The 17,471-nt window shown below is 37.9% G+C and overlaps 3 protein-coding genes across 4 annotated transcripts; 1 reads left to right on the forward strand and 2 right to left on the reverse strand.

Moving 5' to 3' along the window:
• Window positions 1–643: 643 nt before the first annotated feature.
• LOC106087507 (vesicle transport protein GOT1B) lies at window positions 644–5,176 on the forward strand. 2 transcript variants are annotated; one of them, XM_013252568.2, is made up of 7 exons: window positions 644–797; window positions 923–1,014; window positions 1,082–1,260; window positions 1,326–1,407; window positions 4,438–4,476; window positions 4,631–4,695; window positions 5,026–5,176. In XM_013252568.2, the coding sequence occupies exons 1-6, from the start codon at window positions 773–775 to the stop codon at window positions 4,670–4,672; spliced, it is 459 nt and encodes a 152-aa protein (XP_013108022.1). In that variant the 5' UTR covers window positions 644–772; the 3' UTR covers window positions 4,673–4,695; window positions 5,026–5,176. The 2 variants fall into 2 exon arrangements, with proteins under 2 accessions (XP_013108022.1, XP_013108029.1); XM_013252575.2 differs by lacking the exon at window positions 4,631–4,695.
• Window positions 3,373–4,180, reverse strand: LOC106087525 (cytochrome b-c1 complex subunit 7). Its single transcript, XM_013252586.2, has 3 exons — window positions 4,031–4,180; window positions 3,881–3,928; window positions 3,373–3,774 (listed from the first exon to the last, which is right to left on the reverse strand). Exons 1-3 carry the CDS (start codon window positions 4,068–4,070, stop codon window positions 3,527–3,529), a joined length of 336 nt encoding a protein of 111 aa, XP_013108040.1. The 5' UTR covers window positions 4,071–4,180; the 3' UTR covers window positions 3,373–3,526.
• On the reverse strand, window positions 4,898–12,534 carry LOC106087501 (uncharacterized). The gene is made up of 8 exons (XM_013252559.2): window positions 11,755–12,534; window positions 6,105–6,213; window positions 5,916–6,051; window positions 5,711–5,855; window positions 5,578–5,654; window positions 5,408–5,523; window positions 5,223–5,337; window positions 4,898–5,159 (listed from the first exon to the last, which is right to left on the reverse strand). The coding sequence occupies exons 1-8, from the start codon at window positions 12,486–12,488 to the stop codon at window positions 4,951–4,953; spliced, it is 1,641 nt and encodes a 546-aa protein (XP_013108013.1). The 5' UTR covers window positions 12,489–12,534; the 3' UTR covers window positions 4,898–4,950.
• Between the last annotated feature and the right edge of the window lie 4,937 nt (window positions 12,535–17,471).

The raw sequence follows: 17,471 nt of genomic DNA on the forward strand, positions 1-17,471 counted from the left end.
TTAAGACTGAAAAAACGTACTTATATGGGCTTATTAGGGTAGGCATATAGCAGCGTCAGAGTATTTGATGAGGATGAAGCTACTAATTGACGGGATAATTTCTACGCACCCGCCGAGAATACTGAAGGTGAAAAAAAGCTTAGGTACTGCCACAAGCGTAGAACGGCATATGGATCCCCATAGGCCGTTCTACGTTCTATGGATCCCCATAGGCCGTTCTACTCTTCAAATTTTTTTTAAAGAGTAGAAAAGAAACTAAATAAAAATTTGGGTCAGCCCCCAAAGCGTCCCACTCCAAAATTATGTCCTAAATGGACTTGTATGCCAAGCGGGTTATGATGGACTCAAACGAAAGGAGCTTGGTAGCAGAATACGAAAATTGTATAAAAATTTGAGTCAATTCCCGGGGACTCGCCCACCCCAAAATTATGCCCCAAATGGACATGTATACTAATCAGGAAAATATGGGATTCTTATGAAAGTTATATAAGAGTTAAATACCTATTGCTAAAAAATTTTCAAATTTGGACCATGTCATATCAAAAACTCACATTTTGCTTCAACGGCAACTCTATCATACGAAAAAATAGTCGTTATTCTATTTGATACCGTCATCGCTCATCACACAAAAACTAGTCTTGTCATTATCAGCTGTAGCAAAATAACAATTTAGTTTACGTGGAATTCCTAATTTATTTAGATTTTGTTTAAATATAGCAAATAATATCAATAAAAATTCCCTTACCTAGTGTTAATTTATAGCATAGGCAGTATGATCGAAGTGACAGATGTCCAGAGTATGTATGCCTTTGGGCTTTTACCCAAGAGCAGACATAAAGTCATTGTTCTTTGGAATCAGTCCAACATGAATTCGCCATGCCATACCGAAATTAATGTTTACATTTCACTTATTTATATTTAGAAATTGGCATAGGCTTGTCCGGTATGGGCATAGCTTTTCTGTTTCTGGGTGTTTTGTTTCTATTCGATAAAGGTTTATTGGCCATTGGTAATGTAAGTAATTGTGTCGTACAACTACAGCTGCTATGCAAAGCTTCATACACATTTTGTCCAATTCTAGATTTTATTCTTATCAGGCCTGGGCTGTGTTATCGGCTTAGAACGCACATTTCGTTTCTTCTTTCAACGTCACAAAATCAAGGGATCAATAGCTTTTTTTGGTGGTATTTTTGTTGTACTCATGGGATTTCCCATTATTGGTATGATTATTGAATCTTACGGATTCTTTGCTTTGTTCAGGTAATATAACGCTTGTATATGTATATATATTCGCAATTATCAAAATGTTTCACTTTCTCTTTCAGCGGATTCTTCCCTGTAGCCATTAGTTTTCTAAGTCGAATCCCGATTTTGGGCTCATTATTCAATACACCATTCATGGAAAAGGTAGGTGGCAATACAAGTTAAATATTTTTAAATAGTATAGCAGAGGAAACTGTCTTAAAATGTGACCGAATCCCAGTGATGCCGGATAAAACGTATATGTCGTCCTTTTTTCCCAAAGTTTCATCTTGTTTTCTAGTTTGGGGGCACTATTTGGCCATTGACTAATGGCGGTTTTTTAAAATTACCCACCAATTCCAGAGCGGGATAATATGGGAATTTTAATTAAGAAGTTCAATACAAGTTTTAACTAAATGAAGAGATCTGCTATTAAAGTCAGGTCCGAACGACGGCTCGCAGAGGAGGTATATCACTTAGATGAGCATTTTTGTATAGTTGAAATCCTTATAAATATTGCTTGTATTCATTGAGGGGTTGACCAACGCTGAAAAATATTTCCATGTTCTTGCCAACCAATTCATTCCTTAAATTTCCAGGTTCAATACTAGGAAAAATTTACAAAAATGTCACAAAAATTTTGAAAGCCATGTTGAAATTTGGATTTCTTATGAAATATGATTTATGATGTTCTTATATATGTAAATTTTTGTCGAAATTTCCTTAGCACAGAAATAGGAAATTTTCATAAAAATCGAAAATATCAACGATATTAAATTGACAGAAGCAATTTCGTCAATTTTTATTTTTCTTAGAATATTTTGTCGAAATTTGTTTTTCAATTAACTTTCCATAGTAAATATCCTCGAAATTTACTTCTCATAGATAATTTCCTCGAAATTCGCATTCCATAGACGTTTTTTCAAAATTTACTTTCCATAAAAACTTTGCTAGAAATTTGTTCCCCTACGAAATTTTCACAAAATTTATTTTTCATAGTAAATTTCCACAAAATTAAATTTTCAAGAAAATATCGATAGAAAACTTCTTAGAAAAATTTTTCGGAATTTCCATCCCACACAAAAAATCCTCGAAATGTACTGCCCATAGGATATTTTCTCCAAATTTATTTTCCATTTGAAACAAACTCGAAATTAACTTCCCATATCGATATTTTCTTCCTTTAGGAAATTTAATTGAAATTTTCTTTTTATATGAAATTTTCTCCAGGTTTATTCCCACAGAAAATTTTCTTAAAATCTACTTTTATAAGTAATTTCCCCGACATTTGCTATCCAGGATATTTTGTCAAAATTTGGTTTTAAAAGACAATTTCGTTGAAATTTTACTTTCCATGAGAAATGTCTTCTAAATTTACTTGTCATAAAAAATTCCCTTTCCATGGCAAATTTGTCCGAAATTTACTTGCTATAGGAAACTTGTTCAAAATTTGCCTTTAATAGAAAATTTTCACAAATTTTAATTTTCGTAGAGATTTTCCTTAAAATGTATTTCTTAGATTTCGTCGAAATTAACTTTTCATAGAAAATTTCCCCAAAATTAACTTTCCATAGAAAATTTCCTCGAAATTAACTTTCCATAGAAAATTTTTGCAAATAGAAAATTTCCTTGAAGTTTTCTGCAAATTTTTCTCGAAATTTACTTCCTTTAGGAAATTTAATTGAAATTTAAATCCATAAGAAACATTCTCGAAATTTATTTCTCGTATGAAATTTTCTCGAAATTACTTCCAGGAAATTTCTTCGAAAACTTACTTCTTACAGGAAATTTTCTCAATATGTACTTCCAATTGAAAATTTCTTCGAAATTCACATTCCATAGGAAATTTCTTTGAAATTTACTTTTCGTAGATAATTTCCTCGGATCTTAGGAAGTTTCATTTCATTTACTTCTTTTAGGAAATTTAATTGAAATTTACTTTCATAGGAAAATTTCTTGAAATATTTTTTTCATATGAAATTTCCTCGACATTTATTCTATACTTTCTTAAAATTTAAATTTAATTTCCATAAGAAATTTCCTAGAAATTATTTTTTCTTGCCTAGGAAATATACTTTCCACAATAAATGGTCAAAAATTTAGATATCCACAAAATATAACCACATGAAATTACTCCATATTTCACTTCATATATTCATGAAACTTGTATCATTGAACTAGATTTTTTTTATTATCATCACTTGTTTTTGCGCACAACTTAACTTCGGAGTTTTTAGTTAGAAATTAAAAAATAATTATTCAGTTCCCTTATATAAAGAAAACTCTAATGATTCTTGTTCCATTCTTCGCGTTCCTCACGCTCTTTGATGACTTCGTTCAAATAGGGTTCCAAATATTTGACGTCCTCCTCGTACTTTGTCCATTGTTCCTTGGGCAAAATGGTTTTGGTCATGGACAAATGCAAGGCACGCATAATGCGATAGTTGCGCTCATCGTATAATTTGCGGGGCAGACGACGGACGGCTTCCTTGACATCTTCATTTTCATACAAACAATCATCGCGGTGTAGACCTAAGGCGGAGAGAAAACAAGACAATGAGGTTAGGTCTGCACATACAGGCAAATTGAAGGCAATGCTCAATATATATTATTCCTTATTGGAGCCTTAGATACATACCATATTGATTGAATCCAGACAAGTTGTAAGCCCATTTTCCCATGCTGGCTGTAAGTTTAGAGAAAACAATATACTTGTTTACGTAATCACTATATAAAATCCATTGAATATTTTCTTAGGAAAAGACGTTGAATTTTCATGAATACTTACAAAAAACCATGGGACCACGTCGTGCTACGTAACCAGCCATCGTTTTTTATTTTTTTTTAATTTCTAAGTGAATTGAAAATTTCTTTAAAAGTGGGACTGCTTTCAGCTGTGCTTCAGAAATTCTGAAAAATTTGCTATCTCGAATTAAATGTCAGTTTGACAATGAAAACGTCAGTTGTTGGGCCACTACCTAAACTATGACTAACAGCATTGACGTCCGTCAAAAAAAAAAAATAAAAAAAAAATGGTTTATTCACAATTAAATATGGGTTACAGATGTAAAGGCTTTGTAGTTCTTGATGAGTTTTTTCAGGATATTAAATCTTACAGCTTTAATTTTCCTTTGATATGATTTTATTCTGATGAATTGTTGTAATTTATTTTCCACTGTTTTATATTTTTTACAGCTGGTTCAAAAACTTGGCGGTGATACTGGCAGAACGAGGGTATAGTTTTAAAACACCTATTATTTTGTAATTAAAATTTCTCACCTAAGAATATATGAATACAATTTGATTAGTGTAAAATTAATATAAATTTATCTAAAAACAAAAGACCAAAAGAAAACAATGATGTTTTATATCACTTTAAACATTTTAGTTTTCTGATTTTTCTCTGAAATGCATAGTTCATAGCAACTGAAGAAGAACAAAAAATTCTAATATGTAAGTCTAAAATAAAATGTATGTTTTGTTTTCTATTTGTGTGATGTGAAATGTGTTTCTATTAATTAAAATTTGCAAAGCATATAAGAAACGCAAAATAGTTATTATTTGGCTTATAACAGCATTAGGCACAGATCTGTTTTGCATAAATTTATTGAGAACAAAAATTGCATAGGTTTTTTGTTTTTTAACTCTTTACATCTAAGTTATTTATTCCATTGTCAATTATTAAGGAAGCTTTGTATATATTTTCCCTTAAAATGTACCAGTCAATATTTTTTGGCATATTGCTTTAATGGAATTATTTTCGTTTGCTACTAACTCTTGCAGGACGCCACTACGACATGATAACACTCGCCCCAAGGAAGATGAATTAACTCCTATTTTAAAAACACACATTTCCATATCTACCTTTAGCAAGGCAGGTGGTGGTTTGTGTTGAATATAATCTAGTTGTAATGATTCTAAATAAAGGAAAATTTAATTTGCTATTTTTTGTAAAACAATAGGAAATTTCAATATCTTACCGGTATCATAGAAGCAACTAATGCTCCAATTTAATAACATTTCCATAGGAAATTCTAATATTTGTCTTCGTACAGTTTTCAAAATGAAACTGACAAAGTTAATGCACAGTCTTAGCTGAAATTGAAAAGCACGACGGAAATTTCAAAACAAGGATTTTTTAAGAAATGCTTTCAATAAAACTTACTGAGGTAAAGACAACGTAGTAGGTAAGTATTGTTGGGAATAGAAACAACAAACAGGCAAAGAAAACTGTTCCCAAATATAATTGTCGATTCATATAACTATGTGATTCTACGCGGTCTAAAAGCCAGAAAAAATATTAAACAGAACTAAAAAACACATTGGAATTCTTACTTTTTAAAACGTTTTTTCGTTTGCCTAAAAACATTTTCCATAATACTTGTATGCCTTTAATTTCTACCTTATATAATCTGAAAAAGGTAAAATATAAGTATATTTAAGAATGCACTATAATTATTTTACTTACACTGATGCATAAATGCTAAAGCAATGAGCATGTAATCCAATAACTGAAATGATGTCAGTCAACAAGGCCAATTGATATGACAGGCCCATTGAACCCAAAAATGTTATGGGTATAAACAAGTGTCGTATACATGGTTCGATTTCATCTTGAAAGATAGCAAAGTTAATAAGTAGCTCTACATTACTATATATGTAGAGATACTTACTTAAAAATGTATCCCATAATTCGACGTGATAGCCGAAACATTTGAGCAAGAAATGATTGAGTTGTACATTTAATTTCAAACCTATAGGTGATCCTTCCAAAGAAAGCAGGAGTATTCTAAATTTTGTTACTACAAACTGCAAAAAACAAAAACTATTTATATATTTTATGGAATAATTGAAATACCTACATGTGAAGCAGCAATAAGGTAGTCTCCTGGGCTTTCGATGTAAAATACTAGAATTACCATAACAGAAAGTCCCAAAAATGTGTCGAAAGCTATGTTCAAACGTCTTTTTCTGTAAAAAAAAATGAAAATATTATTTTGCTAGTGTGTGATATAAGAATTTTATTAAATTGTTCGATATGATGTTATTTTTTATTCACAGACTTTGTACACCAAAACTCTAAAATGCCTTGACGGACATACACAACAATCTGAGGACGAATTAACGCATACGTTGTTGTTGTAGCAGTGTGTTGTACACTGGGGCTTTGCCGATGAAGGACTTCATCGGGTCAATCCGGTACGTACAACCGGCAGCCATGGGATCCAGTGCAAACTTTATCTCGTATTTAATGGCTATTATATCACTTGTATAAAAATTTGTATGTCCAAGTTTTATAAATAACGCTCGATTTAAACAATCGCGTTCTTAAGTTTTAAAAATTCCTGTTCAATAAAGATATACATGATTCACAATAGAGAGGTTTCGAACGATTATACGTATGCGGTGATTCGGCCCCTGCTATATTTCACGTTCCTGGAATACTTTTCAGTTCTAATAATTTAAAAAGTAAAAATTTTCTACAAATTCCCTGTTGTTGTTGTTGTTGTAGCAGTTTATTGTGTACTATCTTTCGTCTGCTTGATTCTGTTGAGTGTCAAGACCCAGGAACTCCGCGACTAAGATGGGGTGCGTCCACAGGGATCTGGGTCTGAGTCGAGTGGGTCTGGCCGGGCAGTTAAACAGGTGACGTGTATCGTGCGGTCCCTGGTTACAGTCGGGACATACATCTTGCACGTCGGCATCAATCCTAGCTCTGTGGGAATTGAGGCGGCTGCATCTGCCGGAACGTAATTGAGCCAGAATCACTCTGGTTTGCCGGGGGAGGTCGATTTCTTCGGGTGCAATGGGTGGCGGTCGTACTCCAAGGACTACATTCACCCGGTAGCCAGTTAACGCGTCTGCTACCGTGTCTGCATGAATGTTGTTCAGACCCGCTTGATATGCCGCTTGATCTAGAGGTTCTCTCTTGTAGCGCTGGACCTCACGCTCTAGATCATGTAGATCTACCTTAAGGCTTCTGGGCGGTGGGTATCTATCCACAAGATGATGATTTGGATGATTTCTGCGATAACAGCCCAAAAGGTATTGCTTAGACAGCATGTAGTTATGTCTTCGCACTGGTAGGATCTTTGTCTCCTGGTGGAGGTGGTCCACATGAGAACTAAGGAGGCAGCCCGTCGCAGTTCGGAGGGCGGCATTCTGACAGATCTGAATATTATTCCACTGCGTGTCACAAAGCTGACGTGACCACACTGGCGCTGCATAACTTACCACAGACCGGCCAATTGCTTTGTACGTGGTCAACAAGGTTTCTTTGTCTGCACCCCAAGTGCTGCCAGCGAGTGACTTGAGGACCTTGTTTCTACTTTTGACTTTATTGCAGATTGCTGTGGCATGTGGGGAGAAAGTGTAGGAGCTGTCAAATGTGACGCCAAGTATTTTGGGACACTTGATGGTCGGAATCAATTCTCCATCGACCATCACAGTCAGCTCAGAATTCACCTCACGCGTATTTGTAGTGAACAGTGTGGCTGAAGATTTGGTGGCGGATATCTTCAGATTTCTTGCAGCGAAATATGAGGCAAGCTCGTTGAGGTAGACGTTCAACCTATCGCAGATGTCATCAATGGGTGGGGGGCCTGATGCCAAGATCGTACAGTCGTCCGCATATGATACGATCTCTATGCCGTCTGGAGGAGGTGGGATGGAGGAAAGGTAGAGGTTAAACAGAGCCGGAGATATCACCCCGCCTTGGGGAACTCCCTGTTTCACTCTACGGTGTTTTGACTTCTTATCCCTAAATTCCACAAATGACTGGCGGCCACACAGATAATTCGCGACCCAACGTTTAAGGCCTGGCTGGAGGGACGTGTTGGCGATGTCCTCAAATAATTTGGCATGGCTGACCGTGTCGAATGCCTTCGATAGGTCCAATGCCACGAGGACCGTCCTATCACATGGCCTGGGTTGATTGAAGCCACGGCAAATGTGTGTGGTGATGGCATGCAAAGCTGTTGTTGTGCTGTGCAGTCTCCGAAATCCGTGTTGATGCTCGGCGAATGGAAATTCTCCTACGAGGCTCGGGAGGAGTAATGCCTCAAGCGTCTTAGCCACTGGTGAGAGAAGGGAGATCGGTCTGTACGACTCCCCCAAACTCGGGTCTTTACCAGGCTTCAGTAGCGGGATCACTCTGCCCATTTTCCAGACATCGGGAACTATAAGAGTGTTCAATGACAGGTTAAGGACAGTGGTAAGGTACTCAACTCCAGGTAAATCCAGATTCTTCAGCATCAATGTAGAGATTCCGTCGGGGCCCAACGCCTTGGAAGATTTGGCGCCACGGATGACATTCGTAACTTCGCCCACGGTAAATTGTGATGGCTGTTCATCGGCTCGGAGACCACGAATACGGCGAATGGCTCTCCTCCTTGCCCTGTCTCTCTCGGGATGCACGATAAATTGACGGTTGAACAACCTGGCGCATCTCTTCGGATCAGTCACGGTTAACTCGCCAAAAGTGACTGAGGTCCTGTCGTCCCGTCTCCCGGGGTTCGAGAGAGACTTAACAGTGGCCCACAATTTGCCTGCACCGGTGCCTAAGTTACATTGCTCCAAGTGTTCCAGCCACAAATTCCGCTTATGTTCGTTGACTACCCTGTTTATTTCCAGATTCAGCTCGCTGATTCTGGGGTTAGCGGGGTCCATAGCACGAATCCCATCACGCTCGTCTGCGAGTACCACTGCTTGCGCCGGGAAATTGGGTCGCACTTGCGGTATTCGACCGGCTGGAATAAAGCGAGCGGCTGCTGCGTTGATGATGTCTCGGAATTTCCTCTCGGCCACAAGCACATCAGAGGGGGGTGGCAGTTCATTGAAGCGGCGATTGGTATACTCTCTGAAGCCAGTCCAATTGGCCTTCTTATAGTTGATGAACGTTCGGCGCTCAGAGGTAATGAAGTCGGGTGGTCGGTCGATGGTGAGGATTATGGGGAGGTGGTCTGACCCCAAAGAGATGACGGCTTGCCAGGATACGTCACTCAGGAGATCAGGGGATGCGATTGAGATGTCTGGCGAGCTGCTGCACCTCCTCGTAATCCTAGTGGGGGCATCCTCATTCACCGTGCAAAACGTGGAGCTATCTATCTGCTCTGCCAAAGCTATGCCACGCTGGTCGTTGCCTAGGGGAGAATGCCATGACGAGTGATGTGCATTGAAATCCCCCAGAACCAGACGACTATGGCCAGATAGCAACCCACTTATGTCGGGGCTGTAGGCCTGGCCATTAATCGGGACACAGCTGCCAACCGGCGGTATATACACGTTGTATATCTCTATCTCGGCAGTACCAGACTTGACTGTATTCCATGTATGGGTCATTAGCGTCAAGCGCAGGCGAGATAGGTCTATACTGCACGGAATGGTGTATAACGAAGGCCAATCCCCCACCTCCATTCCTTGAGCGATCCTTACGTAGCACATTGTAGCCGTGACAACTGTGCAAGCTGTAGGTGTTAGTCAGCTTTGTCTCCTGGATCGCTGCGACCGATATGCTCTTCCGACTCATAAAATCCACAATCTCATCAATCTTGCCTCGCAGTCCATTGCAGTTTAACTGCAGGAACGATACATTTCCCGACACTGGCCTGGCAATAGTAGGGCTAGGGTGCTGTCTTTGCATAAATTGCCGTACGGGAGAGGTCGGGGGGGTCACATAGTCCGACGACGAGGACGCCGAAGGCGACGACGGCGACGCTTGTGACCCACTGCTGGCTGAGTTCGCACAGCACCTAGCGACATAGCCAGTATGACTATACTCCCGTAGCGAAGTTAGGCCAGAGCAAGAACGGAAATGTACCCACTCCAAGCACCTGTTACACCTCACCGACACTGACCGATGATGAAGGCGGTTCTGGCAAACGGAACAGAACCAGGGTCCGGGGTTCTTTTCAATCCCGGCACGGACCAAAAGCATACGGAGAAGGCACTCCGGGATGTGCCTCTCCCATGACGAAAAAAGACGAACACGTACACTGAGGCGGCAGCCCTTGCCGATGAAGATTCCATCGGGTCAATCCGGTACGTACAACCGGCTGCCATGGGATTGTACAAATTCCCTGTGATGAGTTTAAGTTTCTTCGTGAGCCAATTCACAATAGAGAGACAGTCTTCTCATAGCACATTAAAGTAATGAGCCCATTTGTCTGAGGGACCTAGACACAAAAACAAAACATCAAAATTTAAAAATTCTGGCAAATCCAAAACTATTCTGGGAGGTGCTTAGCCCGACCTCCAGAGGCATTTTCCGCTTATGTAATAGCCCTTGAAACTGTAGACTCAGCCAAAAGAATAAAATCCTATGCAGTAGAACTTAAATCGAGCTCTTTTATTTTATTGTTTTCTTCTTATACTTTGTCTACTGGTTCATAATTTCTCACCTACCGGGAAATTGTGGTAAGCTACAGACATATATCTCCTTCCAGTTTAATAAAGACAAATACAGTCTACACATTGGTCGGTTGTTCTACAACAAACATGGTTCTTAGAGCTGGCAAACATCAATATTTGCTCCATCGATAGTTCCGAAACTTCTCTTTTTAATTATCGATAGCACCGATAATATTGTTAAATATATTGTAAAACATAAATATTTTCAAAAAGAGTAAGTAAAAACGCGTAAATTCGACCGGGCCTAGCTTTGAACATCCACTACAAAAATTGTAGCCGACCTATCGAGTCCTTTTTTATTCTTCTAAAGTGAAAATATCGACGGACGTCGTACTTTTTTGTTATTTTATTTTAATTTTGAATGATTTCTATTAAAGAAAATAATGTTTGGCTTATGAATTATGGAATTGTTGTTTTCCCAATCATTTTTATCAAAAAAGTATAGGTAAATTTCAACAAAAAAAAACTGTTGTTTTCCCAATCATTTTTATCAAAAAAGTATAGGTAAATTTCAACAACAAAAAAAAAATCAAAATTAACCGATAGTATCGATTGTGTTAAAATATATATATATATATTGGGTTGCCCAAAAAGTAATTGCGGATTTTTGATATAGTCGGCGTTGACAAATTTTTTCACAGCTTGTGACTCTGTAATTGCATTCTTCTGTCAGTTATCAGCTGTTACTTTTAGGTTGCTTTAGAAAAAAAGTGTAAAAAAATATATTTGATTAAAGTTCATTCTAAGTTTTATTAAAAATGCGTTTACTTTCTTTAAAAAAATCCGCAATTACTTTTTGGGCAACCCAATATAAAATTTAGACTATCGATAGTGCCATAAATAGTTTGCCAGCTCTACCAGTCCCACACAGTTTAGACAACCCCATAGGTGAGAAACCCTTTATAACCAACCCTCAACCCTCAGAAGACTAAATTTGTATCAGAATGGGTTTAAATGTATTGTTTAAAATTTTTTAACATAAACTAAGTTGTTTGAGAACCCCCAAAGATTTGGTTAAAATGTGTTACCGAATGTGCAATATCAAATGCGCTCAATATATGTTAAATAAATACATAGGTACTACAATAAAATTTTTCAACTTACCCACATTGTCGAAACTTTAACCACTCCTTATAGTGTTCACATAACACCGTATGCTGGAAGATATATTTAAATGGCGGCTGATACAAAAATATTGTCAAGATCCACATCATAAAATGGAAAAGGAATTCAAAACACCTGAAGAGGCAACGTTTGACATCAAATAAAAAGAAATCTCCCGATGCAAAATCATGTGCAGTAGATTTGACATTTTCTTTGGTTTGCAGCAATTGAAATAGATAATGCATATCATTATTGGGGAATGTGTCATCACTTTCTTTGGAATTCTCTTCTTGTTTCGTCATAGGTCTTGATAGTGTTTCGTGCATTTCCTCTTTCAAGTCTTGCAATTTTAAAACTCTTCTCTCATCGTAAAGGAAGACATTTATTTTGCCTGTTTCTTGGGCCTTTATACTTAGCTTATTCAAATAAATGTTGGGCGTTTGCTTGTCGTAACCAAAAACTAAGGCTACATCTTGGTAACATTGATGTGTTGGAGCTTGAGCATTGACAATGTGACCCAAATGCCTAAATCGTTTTATAAATTCTTTATCGTTTAATCGCTTTTCGTCAGCCTCGTCCTCTTGGTCAAGTGGCTTAGCATATTTTGCGGTGTATATGGCACATGTTATGTAGTAGGATATGCAATTGTGTTCACCAATTTTTATTTCACCGTAAATATCACAATTTTCTTTAACGTAGAATAAATTTTGCGGCAAGAATATTTTTACACTCATTTTAATTGTTTACGTGAATTCTAATGCAAAAATGTTTTGTTATTTATACTCAGCTGTTTGTCATTATTAGTGGAAAGACGTGTTGTATGCGTTGCATGTTGACGATGCAACGTCATGTGCTTAGTCGATTATAACGGTAATTTCATATTGGTGATGTTGCCGTTCGTTTTATATTGTTAGTGCTTTTAACGATATTGCGGGGCTACCAAACACAAAATCAGATATCGGCCCAACATACTACGCTCGGCCCACGCTTTTTTAAAGAGTTTCCATTTCTTGCTAAATACAATAGAAAGCGTTGCAAAATACATACTTGAGTACCAAAAGCCTCCTTCACGAAGTCCCACTGCATGACTACTGGGGTATAGAATTTAGCATTAAAGGAAACCCTGCAGATAGAGTACTGGAGAGATATCGGGAGAAAAGTAATGGAAGAACGAAATGAGGGGAAGTCTGAAAATTTGACTATACAATAATGAAGATATACATCTTCATCTCCTCTGTAGTGATGAATAGGTTACCTTAATAGAAACAAATACAAAGAGTGTGTAGAGGAGTTTGTATCGGATTGCCGTGAGAACCTGCCAGCTGCATTAATTAAGACCGTCATACCTTGTTTGTTCAGCACGGGATAACTATGAGCATCACATAGGCTGGAACTTTGAGCTCTGATCGGTGTGGTGTTCATTGTTATCACGAGAAGCTTAGCTGCGATAGGTTGTGGATAGCGGAATGCTCCATACGGAGTAGCTGCAATTGCAGTCGCGGACAATCAGCGGTATCGAGCGGAGAGTCTCAGTGAGAGGGCGAGCGGCAACGGCTCTTGCATAAATACTGAATGCCTATAATGCTTGTGTGGTTTTCTAGTACGGAATGGAAACAATAAATAAATATATGTATATGACGAGTTATTGGCACAACAACTAAATAACAAATGGTCATCGTATTCCCGCGGCGTTCGGTTCTTGGGACCGAGGATCGCCATATCCATATCTGGCCTATGATTAAGAGGCGCAGAGGTAAGCATATGCGTCTATGACGCCGTGAACATTATTAATAATTTTCAGCGGCGGTTTTCCCCTTACTTATGCTGGCTACATTTGTGAAGTATCCTGCCATGTTAAAACTTTCCTTCCAAGTAGTGTTGCATGCGGCACGCAGTTCGGACTTGGCTTAAAAAGGAAGGTCTCTTATCATTAAACCTTAATCGGATTCCACTCATTGTTATGAGAGAAGTATCCTCTGTTCGTTAGTGGATTGTTCATGGAAAATTTAGTAGTATACCCTATTATTTGAACCTCTGAATACTTCGCCTAGTGCGAAATGAAAGAAATTTTAAATGTTGCAAATTATTAGAAATCCTTTAAATCTTTGGACTCGAAGAAATTACTTTTTTCTTTCAGATTTTATTAAATTTTGATTTCTTTAGAATTTCGACCATTGACATGACCGTCTATGACCGTATGAACGTCTAGGTTCTTCTGCTGAGAACATAAGAAAACAAATGGTCCCTCACTAATATTGGCCTCATATTTCGCTGCAAGAAATCTGAAGATATCTGCCACCAAATCTTCAGCCACATTGTTCACTATAAATAGACGTGAGGTGAATACTGAGCTGACTGTGATGGCCGATGGAGAAATGATTCAGACATCGAATGTCCCAAAATACTTGGCGTTATATTTGACAGCTCTTACACATTCTCCCAACATGCCACAGCAATTTGCGATAAAGTCAAAAGAAGAAACAAGGTCCTCAAGTCACTTGCTGCCAGCACTTGGGGTGCAGACAAAGAAAACTTGTTGACCACGTACAAAGCAATTGGTCTGTGGCAAGTTATGCAGCGTCAGTGTGGTCTCGTCAACTTTGTGACGCGCAGTGGAATAGTATTCAGATCTGTCTGAATACCGCCCTCCAAACCGCGACGGGCTCTCTCCTCCGTTCTCATGGGGACTACCTCCATCAGGAGATAAAGATTCTACCAGTGCAAAGACATAACAACATGCTGTCTAAGCAATACCTTTTGGGTTGTTATCGCAGAGACCTTCCGATAGACGAGTTCCATAAATTAAAAACAGGCAGAAGTATGGAGATAGCCATTGGAATTAATTAAGTCTTCATATTTAGTTTCTTACTTTTTCTATTTCATCTGCATCATAGAAACTAATAGAAAGTTGTTCTCAAAATAAAAAAGTTTTTTTTTCCTATTCAATTCATTATTTCAAATTTTAAAACTGAAAATACCAAAATATATACTGTATATACTTAAGATACTTAATAAAATATGATTTATTAAAAAAGTAAAAATGTGAAAATTATGATTATTAATTTCAAATTAAATTAAACCGCCATAGACATGAACAAGTAATACGAAATCATTTCAGTGTATTTGTTAGTATTTGCCAAACTGAGCTAAAAAACAAAACGAAAAAATCTACACAACACTTTAAAGTATAATTGTTTCACTCCCATTACTAATCAGAAGAAGGTTGATGTGCAAAAAGTAGCAAAAAAATATTTTCTTGGTTATGGTTTGGTGTTTCGTAGACACCATCGCAATGACACAGTGTGTCGAAAATGGATTCTTTTCATGTTTGCTGAAATTCAAAAATCAAATTTCGGCAAAACTTTTTGGAAAATACATTTTATATCATTGTGTTTTTGATTCGAGTTTTTACAACCAAGCGAATATTACATGCAAAGGCACGGGATAGCTGTGAGCACCATACAGGCGGGAACTTTGAGGTCCGATCTACGTGGTGCTCATAGCTGTCACGAGAAGCGTAGCTGCGAGCTACAGTGCGCATCCACAGGTTGCGGAGAGTGGAATGTTTCATACGGAGAAGCTTCAACGGCAGTCGCGGAAAATCAGCGGTATCAATCGGAGAGTCTCAGTGAGAGGCCGGGAGGCACCGGCTCTTGAATAATTAATGAGTGCTTATGATGCTCGATGTGACAAGGCGAGTTATTGGCGCCTTTAAATAAGCAATTGACAAATTGTTCCCGCGGTGATGATTGTGAGGATTGCCACCTCCACATGCGAATGTGGCTACAACAACAACAAAGGAGAGACTGTGTATAACATTCACTTATGGCGAAACAATTAAAGGTGGTCTCATTTGTACAACAACCACAAATTGTATGGTGCAATCCGCCATCTTGTCATCAAGCTGATCGATGTTTTGCCAACCCACACAAAGAAATTTGTGTGCGTATGTGTTTACGTGTGCGTACATGAGCAGAGAATAGGCAATAAAAAAGATAACAACAAAGAGAATGCAAACAAAAATCTGGCATCTTAATACCGTCAAACCTGGCCGGCTGTTGACAGCTGTTCGTGTGAGACCACCTTTTTAAATCCGACTTGAAAAATAAAATTAGTTTTTAAACACGAAATTAATTGTTGCAATTAGTTTTTTAATTGAAACTGCTTCAATCACAAAAATGATAATAGCAATCACCGATATTAAAAAAGTAATTGAAAAAGATTCAATTAAAAAAATTGCATATTCAATTAATTTTTTAATTGATCCAATTCAAAAATGATTGAAATTTTTTGAAAATTCGCAGGATTCGCCAAGGTCAGGTCACTTGCGAAAACATAAAGTGGATAGGTCCCATGAACATCATTAAGGATATCAAACTGCCGATTGAAAGTGTCATCAAATAGGACAAACGTAAACAAAGAATGAATGTAAAAAGAGAACAATTTGACATCCTCAATGCCAAGTACTGCCAAAATTAAAAAAGTGAAAATCGGGGATATATTTAGCTATATCTAAATCTGAGTCTATGTGACTAAATCTGAGTGATAAGTGGAAGATTTCGTGCTGATTGGATAAAAAAATGAGATCTCCATCTTGAGTACAAACAAGTAAAAGCGTGCTAAGTTCGGCCGGACCGAATGTTATATACCCTCCTCCATGCATCAAATTTGTCGAGTTAATTTCCCGGTATCTCTGTTGTGCTGTTTCAGGCCATAGACCGATTTGGACCGCATTTGACACATACGTTGGAGGTTATGGGGTTGTTTAAATTTTCAGAAAAATTGGATAGTAATTACGCCTTCTAGAGGACTAAGAAGTCAAGACCCCAGATCGGTTTATATGATTTACACCATACTTTGCACAGTTGTTGGAAGTCATAACAAAACACGTCATGCTAAATTTCCGAGAAATTGGATAGTAATTGCGCCCTCTAGAGGATCAAGAAGTCAAGACCCCAGATCGGTTTATATGGCAGCTGTATCAAAACATGAACCGATATAGCCCATTTACAATCCCAACCGACCTACACTAATAAGAAGTATTTGTGCAAAATTTCAAACGGCTAGCTTTACTTCTTCGAAAGTTAGCGTCTCTTCGACAGACGGACGGACATGGCTAGATCGACATAAAATGTCGTGTCGATCAAGAATATATACACTTTATGGGGTCTTAGACGAATATTTCGAGGAGTTACAAACAGAATGACGAAATTAGTATACACCATCCTATGGTGGAGAGCAATGCGGATTTAACACGCGAATAGCTGTTAACAGCCTGCCAGGTTTGACGGTATGAAGATGTTACCTTCTTTCTCACAAATTTCTTTGTTTGTGTTGCCAAAACGTCAATCAGCTTGACGACAAGATGGCGGATTGCTCCATATGATTTGTGGTTGTTGTACAAATGAGACCACCTTCAATTGTTTCGCCATGTGTGAAGGGTAAAAAAAACGACAGACGGACCCACGATACAGAATGTATGCTCAGACAGGACATTACATAGCCAAATCAGGAAGAGTTTCTGTGTTGAACCGTAGTCACAGTAGTGGTACAGGCCACAGTGGCAGATGGACACACGATACAGAAAGAAGGATCGGACAGAGGGACATGGCTAAGCCGAATCAGGAAAATTTTTTGAGTCGAACCGTACATTTTATCCCAGCCATAATAGTAGTACCAGGTAGTTTACCGTAAACAGCTGAGTAAAATTTTTTCTC

This window comes from Stomoxys calcitrans, chromosome 4 (assembly GCF_963082655.1).
Source record: "Stomoxys calcitrans chromosome 4, idStoCalc2.1, whole genome shotgun sequence".
Lineage (NCBI taxonomy): Eukaryota > Metazoa > Arthropoda > Insecta > Diptera > Muscidae > Stomoxys > Stomoxys calcitrans.

What these genes read in the sequence shown, in the direction of transcription:
- LOC106087501 (XM_013252559.2), bottom strand. Translation starts at nt 12,488, where the DNA reads ATGAGTGTAAAAATATTCTTGCCGCAAAATTTATTCTACGTTAAAGAA. An exon ending in TTTAGCATTTATGCATCAGT is followed by an intron (nt 5,655 to 5,710) that starts GTAAGTAAAATA and finishes TACCTTTTTCAG; the next exon opens with ATTATATAAGGTAGAAATTA. An exon ending in ACTACGTTGTCTTTACCTCA is followed by an intron (nt 5,338 to 5,407) that starts GTAAGTTTTATT and finishes TTTCAATTTCAG; the next exon opens with CTAAGACTGTGCATTAACTT.
- LOC106087507 (XM_013252568.2), top strand. Translation starts at nt 773, where the DNA reads ATGATCGAAGTGACAGATGTCCAGA. An exon ending in CGAAGTGACAGATGTCCAGA is followed by an intron (nt 798 to 922) that starts GTATGTATGCCT and finishes ATTTATATTTAG; the next exon opens with AAATTGGCATAGGCTTGTCC. An exon ending in GTGATACTGGCAGAACGAGG is followed by an intron (nt 4,477 to 4,630) that starts GTATAGTTTTAA and finishes TAAACATTTTAG; the next exon opens with TTTTCTGATTTTTCTCTGAA.
- LOC106087525 (XM_013252586.2), bottom strand. Translation starts at nt 4,070, where the DNA reads ATGGCTGGTTACGTAGCACGACGTGGTCCCATGGTTTTTT. An exon ending in ACGTGGTCCCATGGTTTTTT is followed by an intron (nt 3,929 to 4,030) that starts GTAAGTATTCAT and finishes CTAAACTTACAG; the next exon opens with CCAGCATGGGAAAATGGGCT. An exon ending in GTCTGGATTCAATCAATATG is followed by an intron (nt 3,775 to 3,880) that starts GTATGTATCTAA and finishes TCTCCGCCTTAG; the next exon opens with GTCTACACCGCGATGATTGT.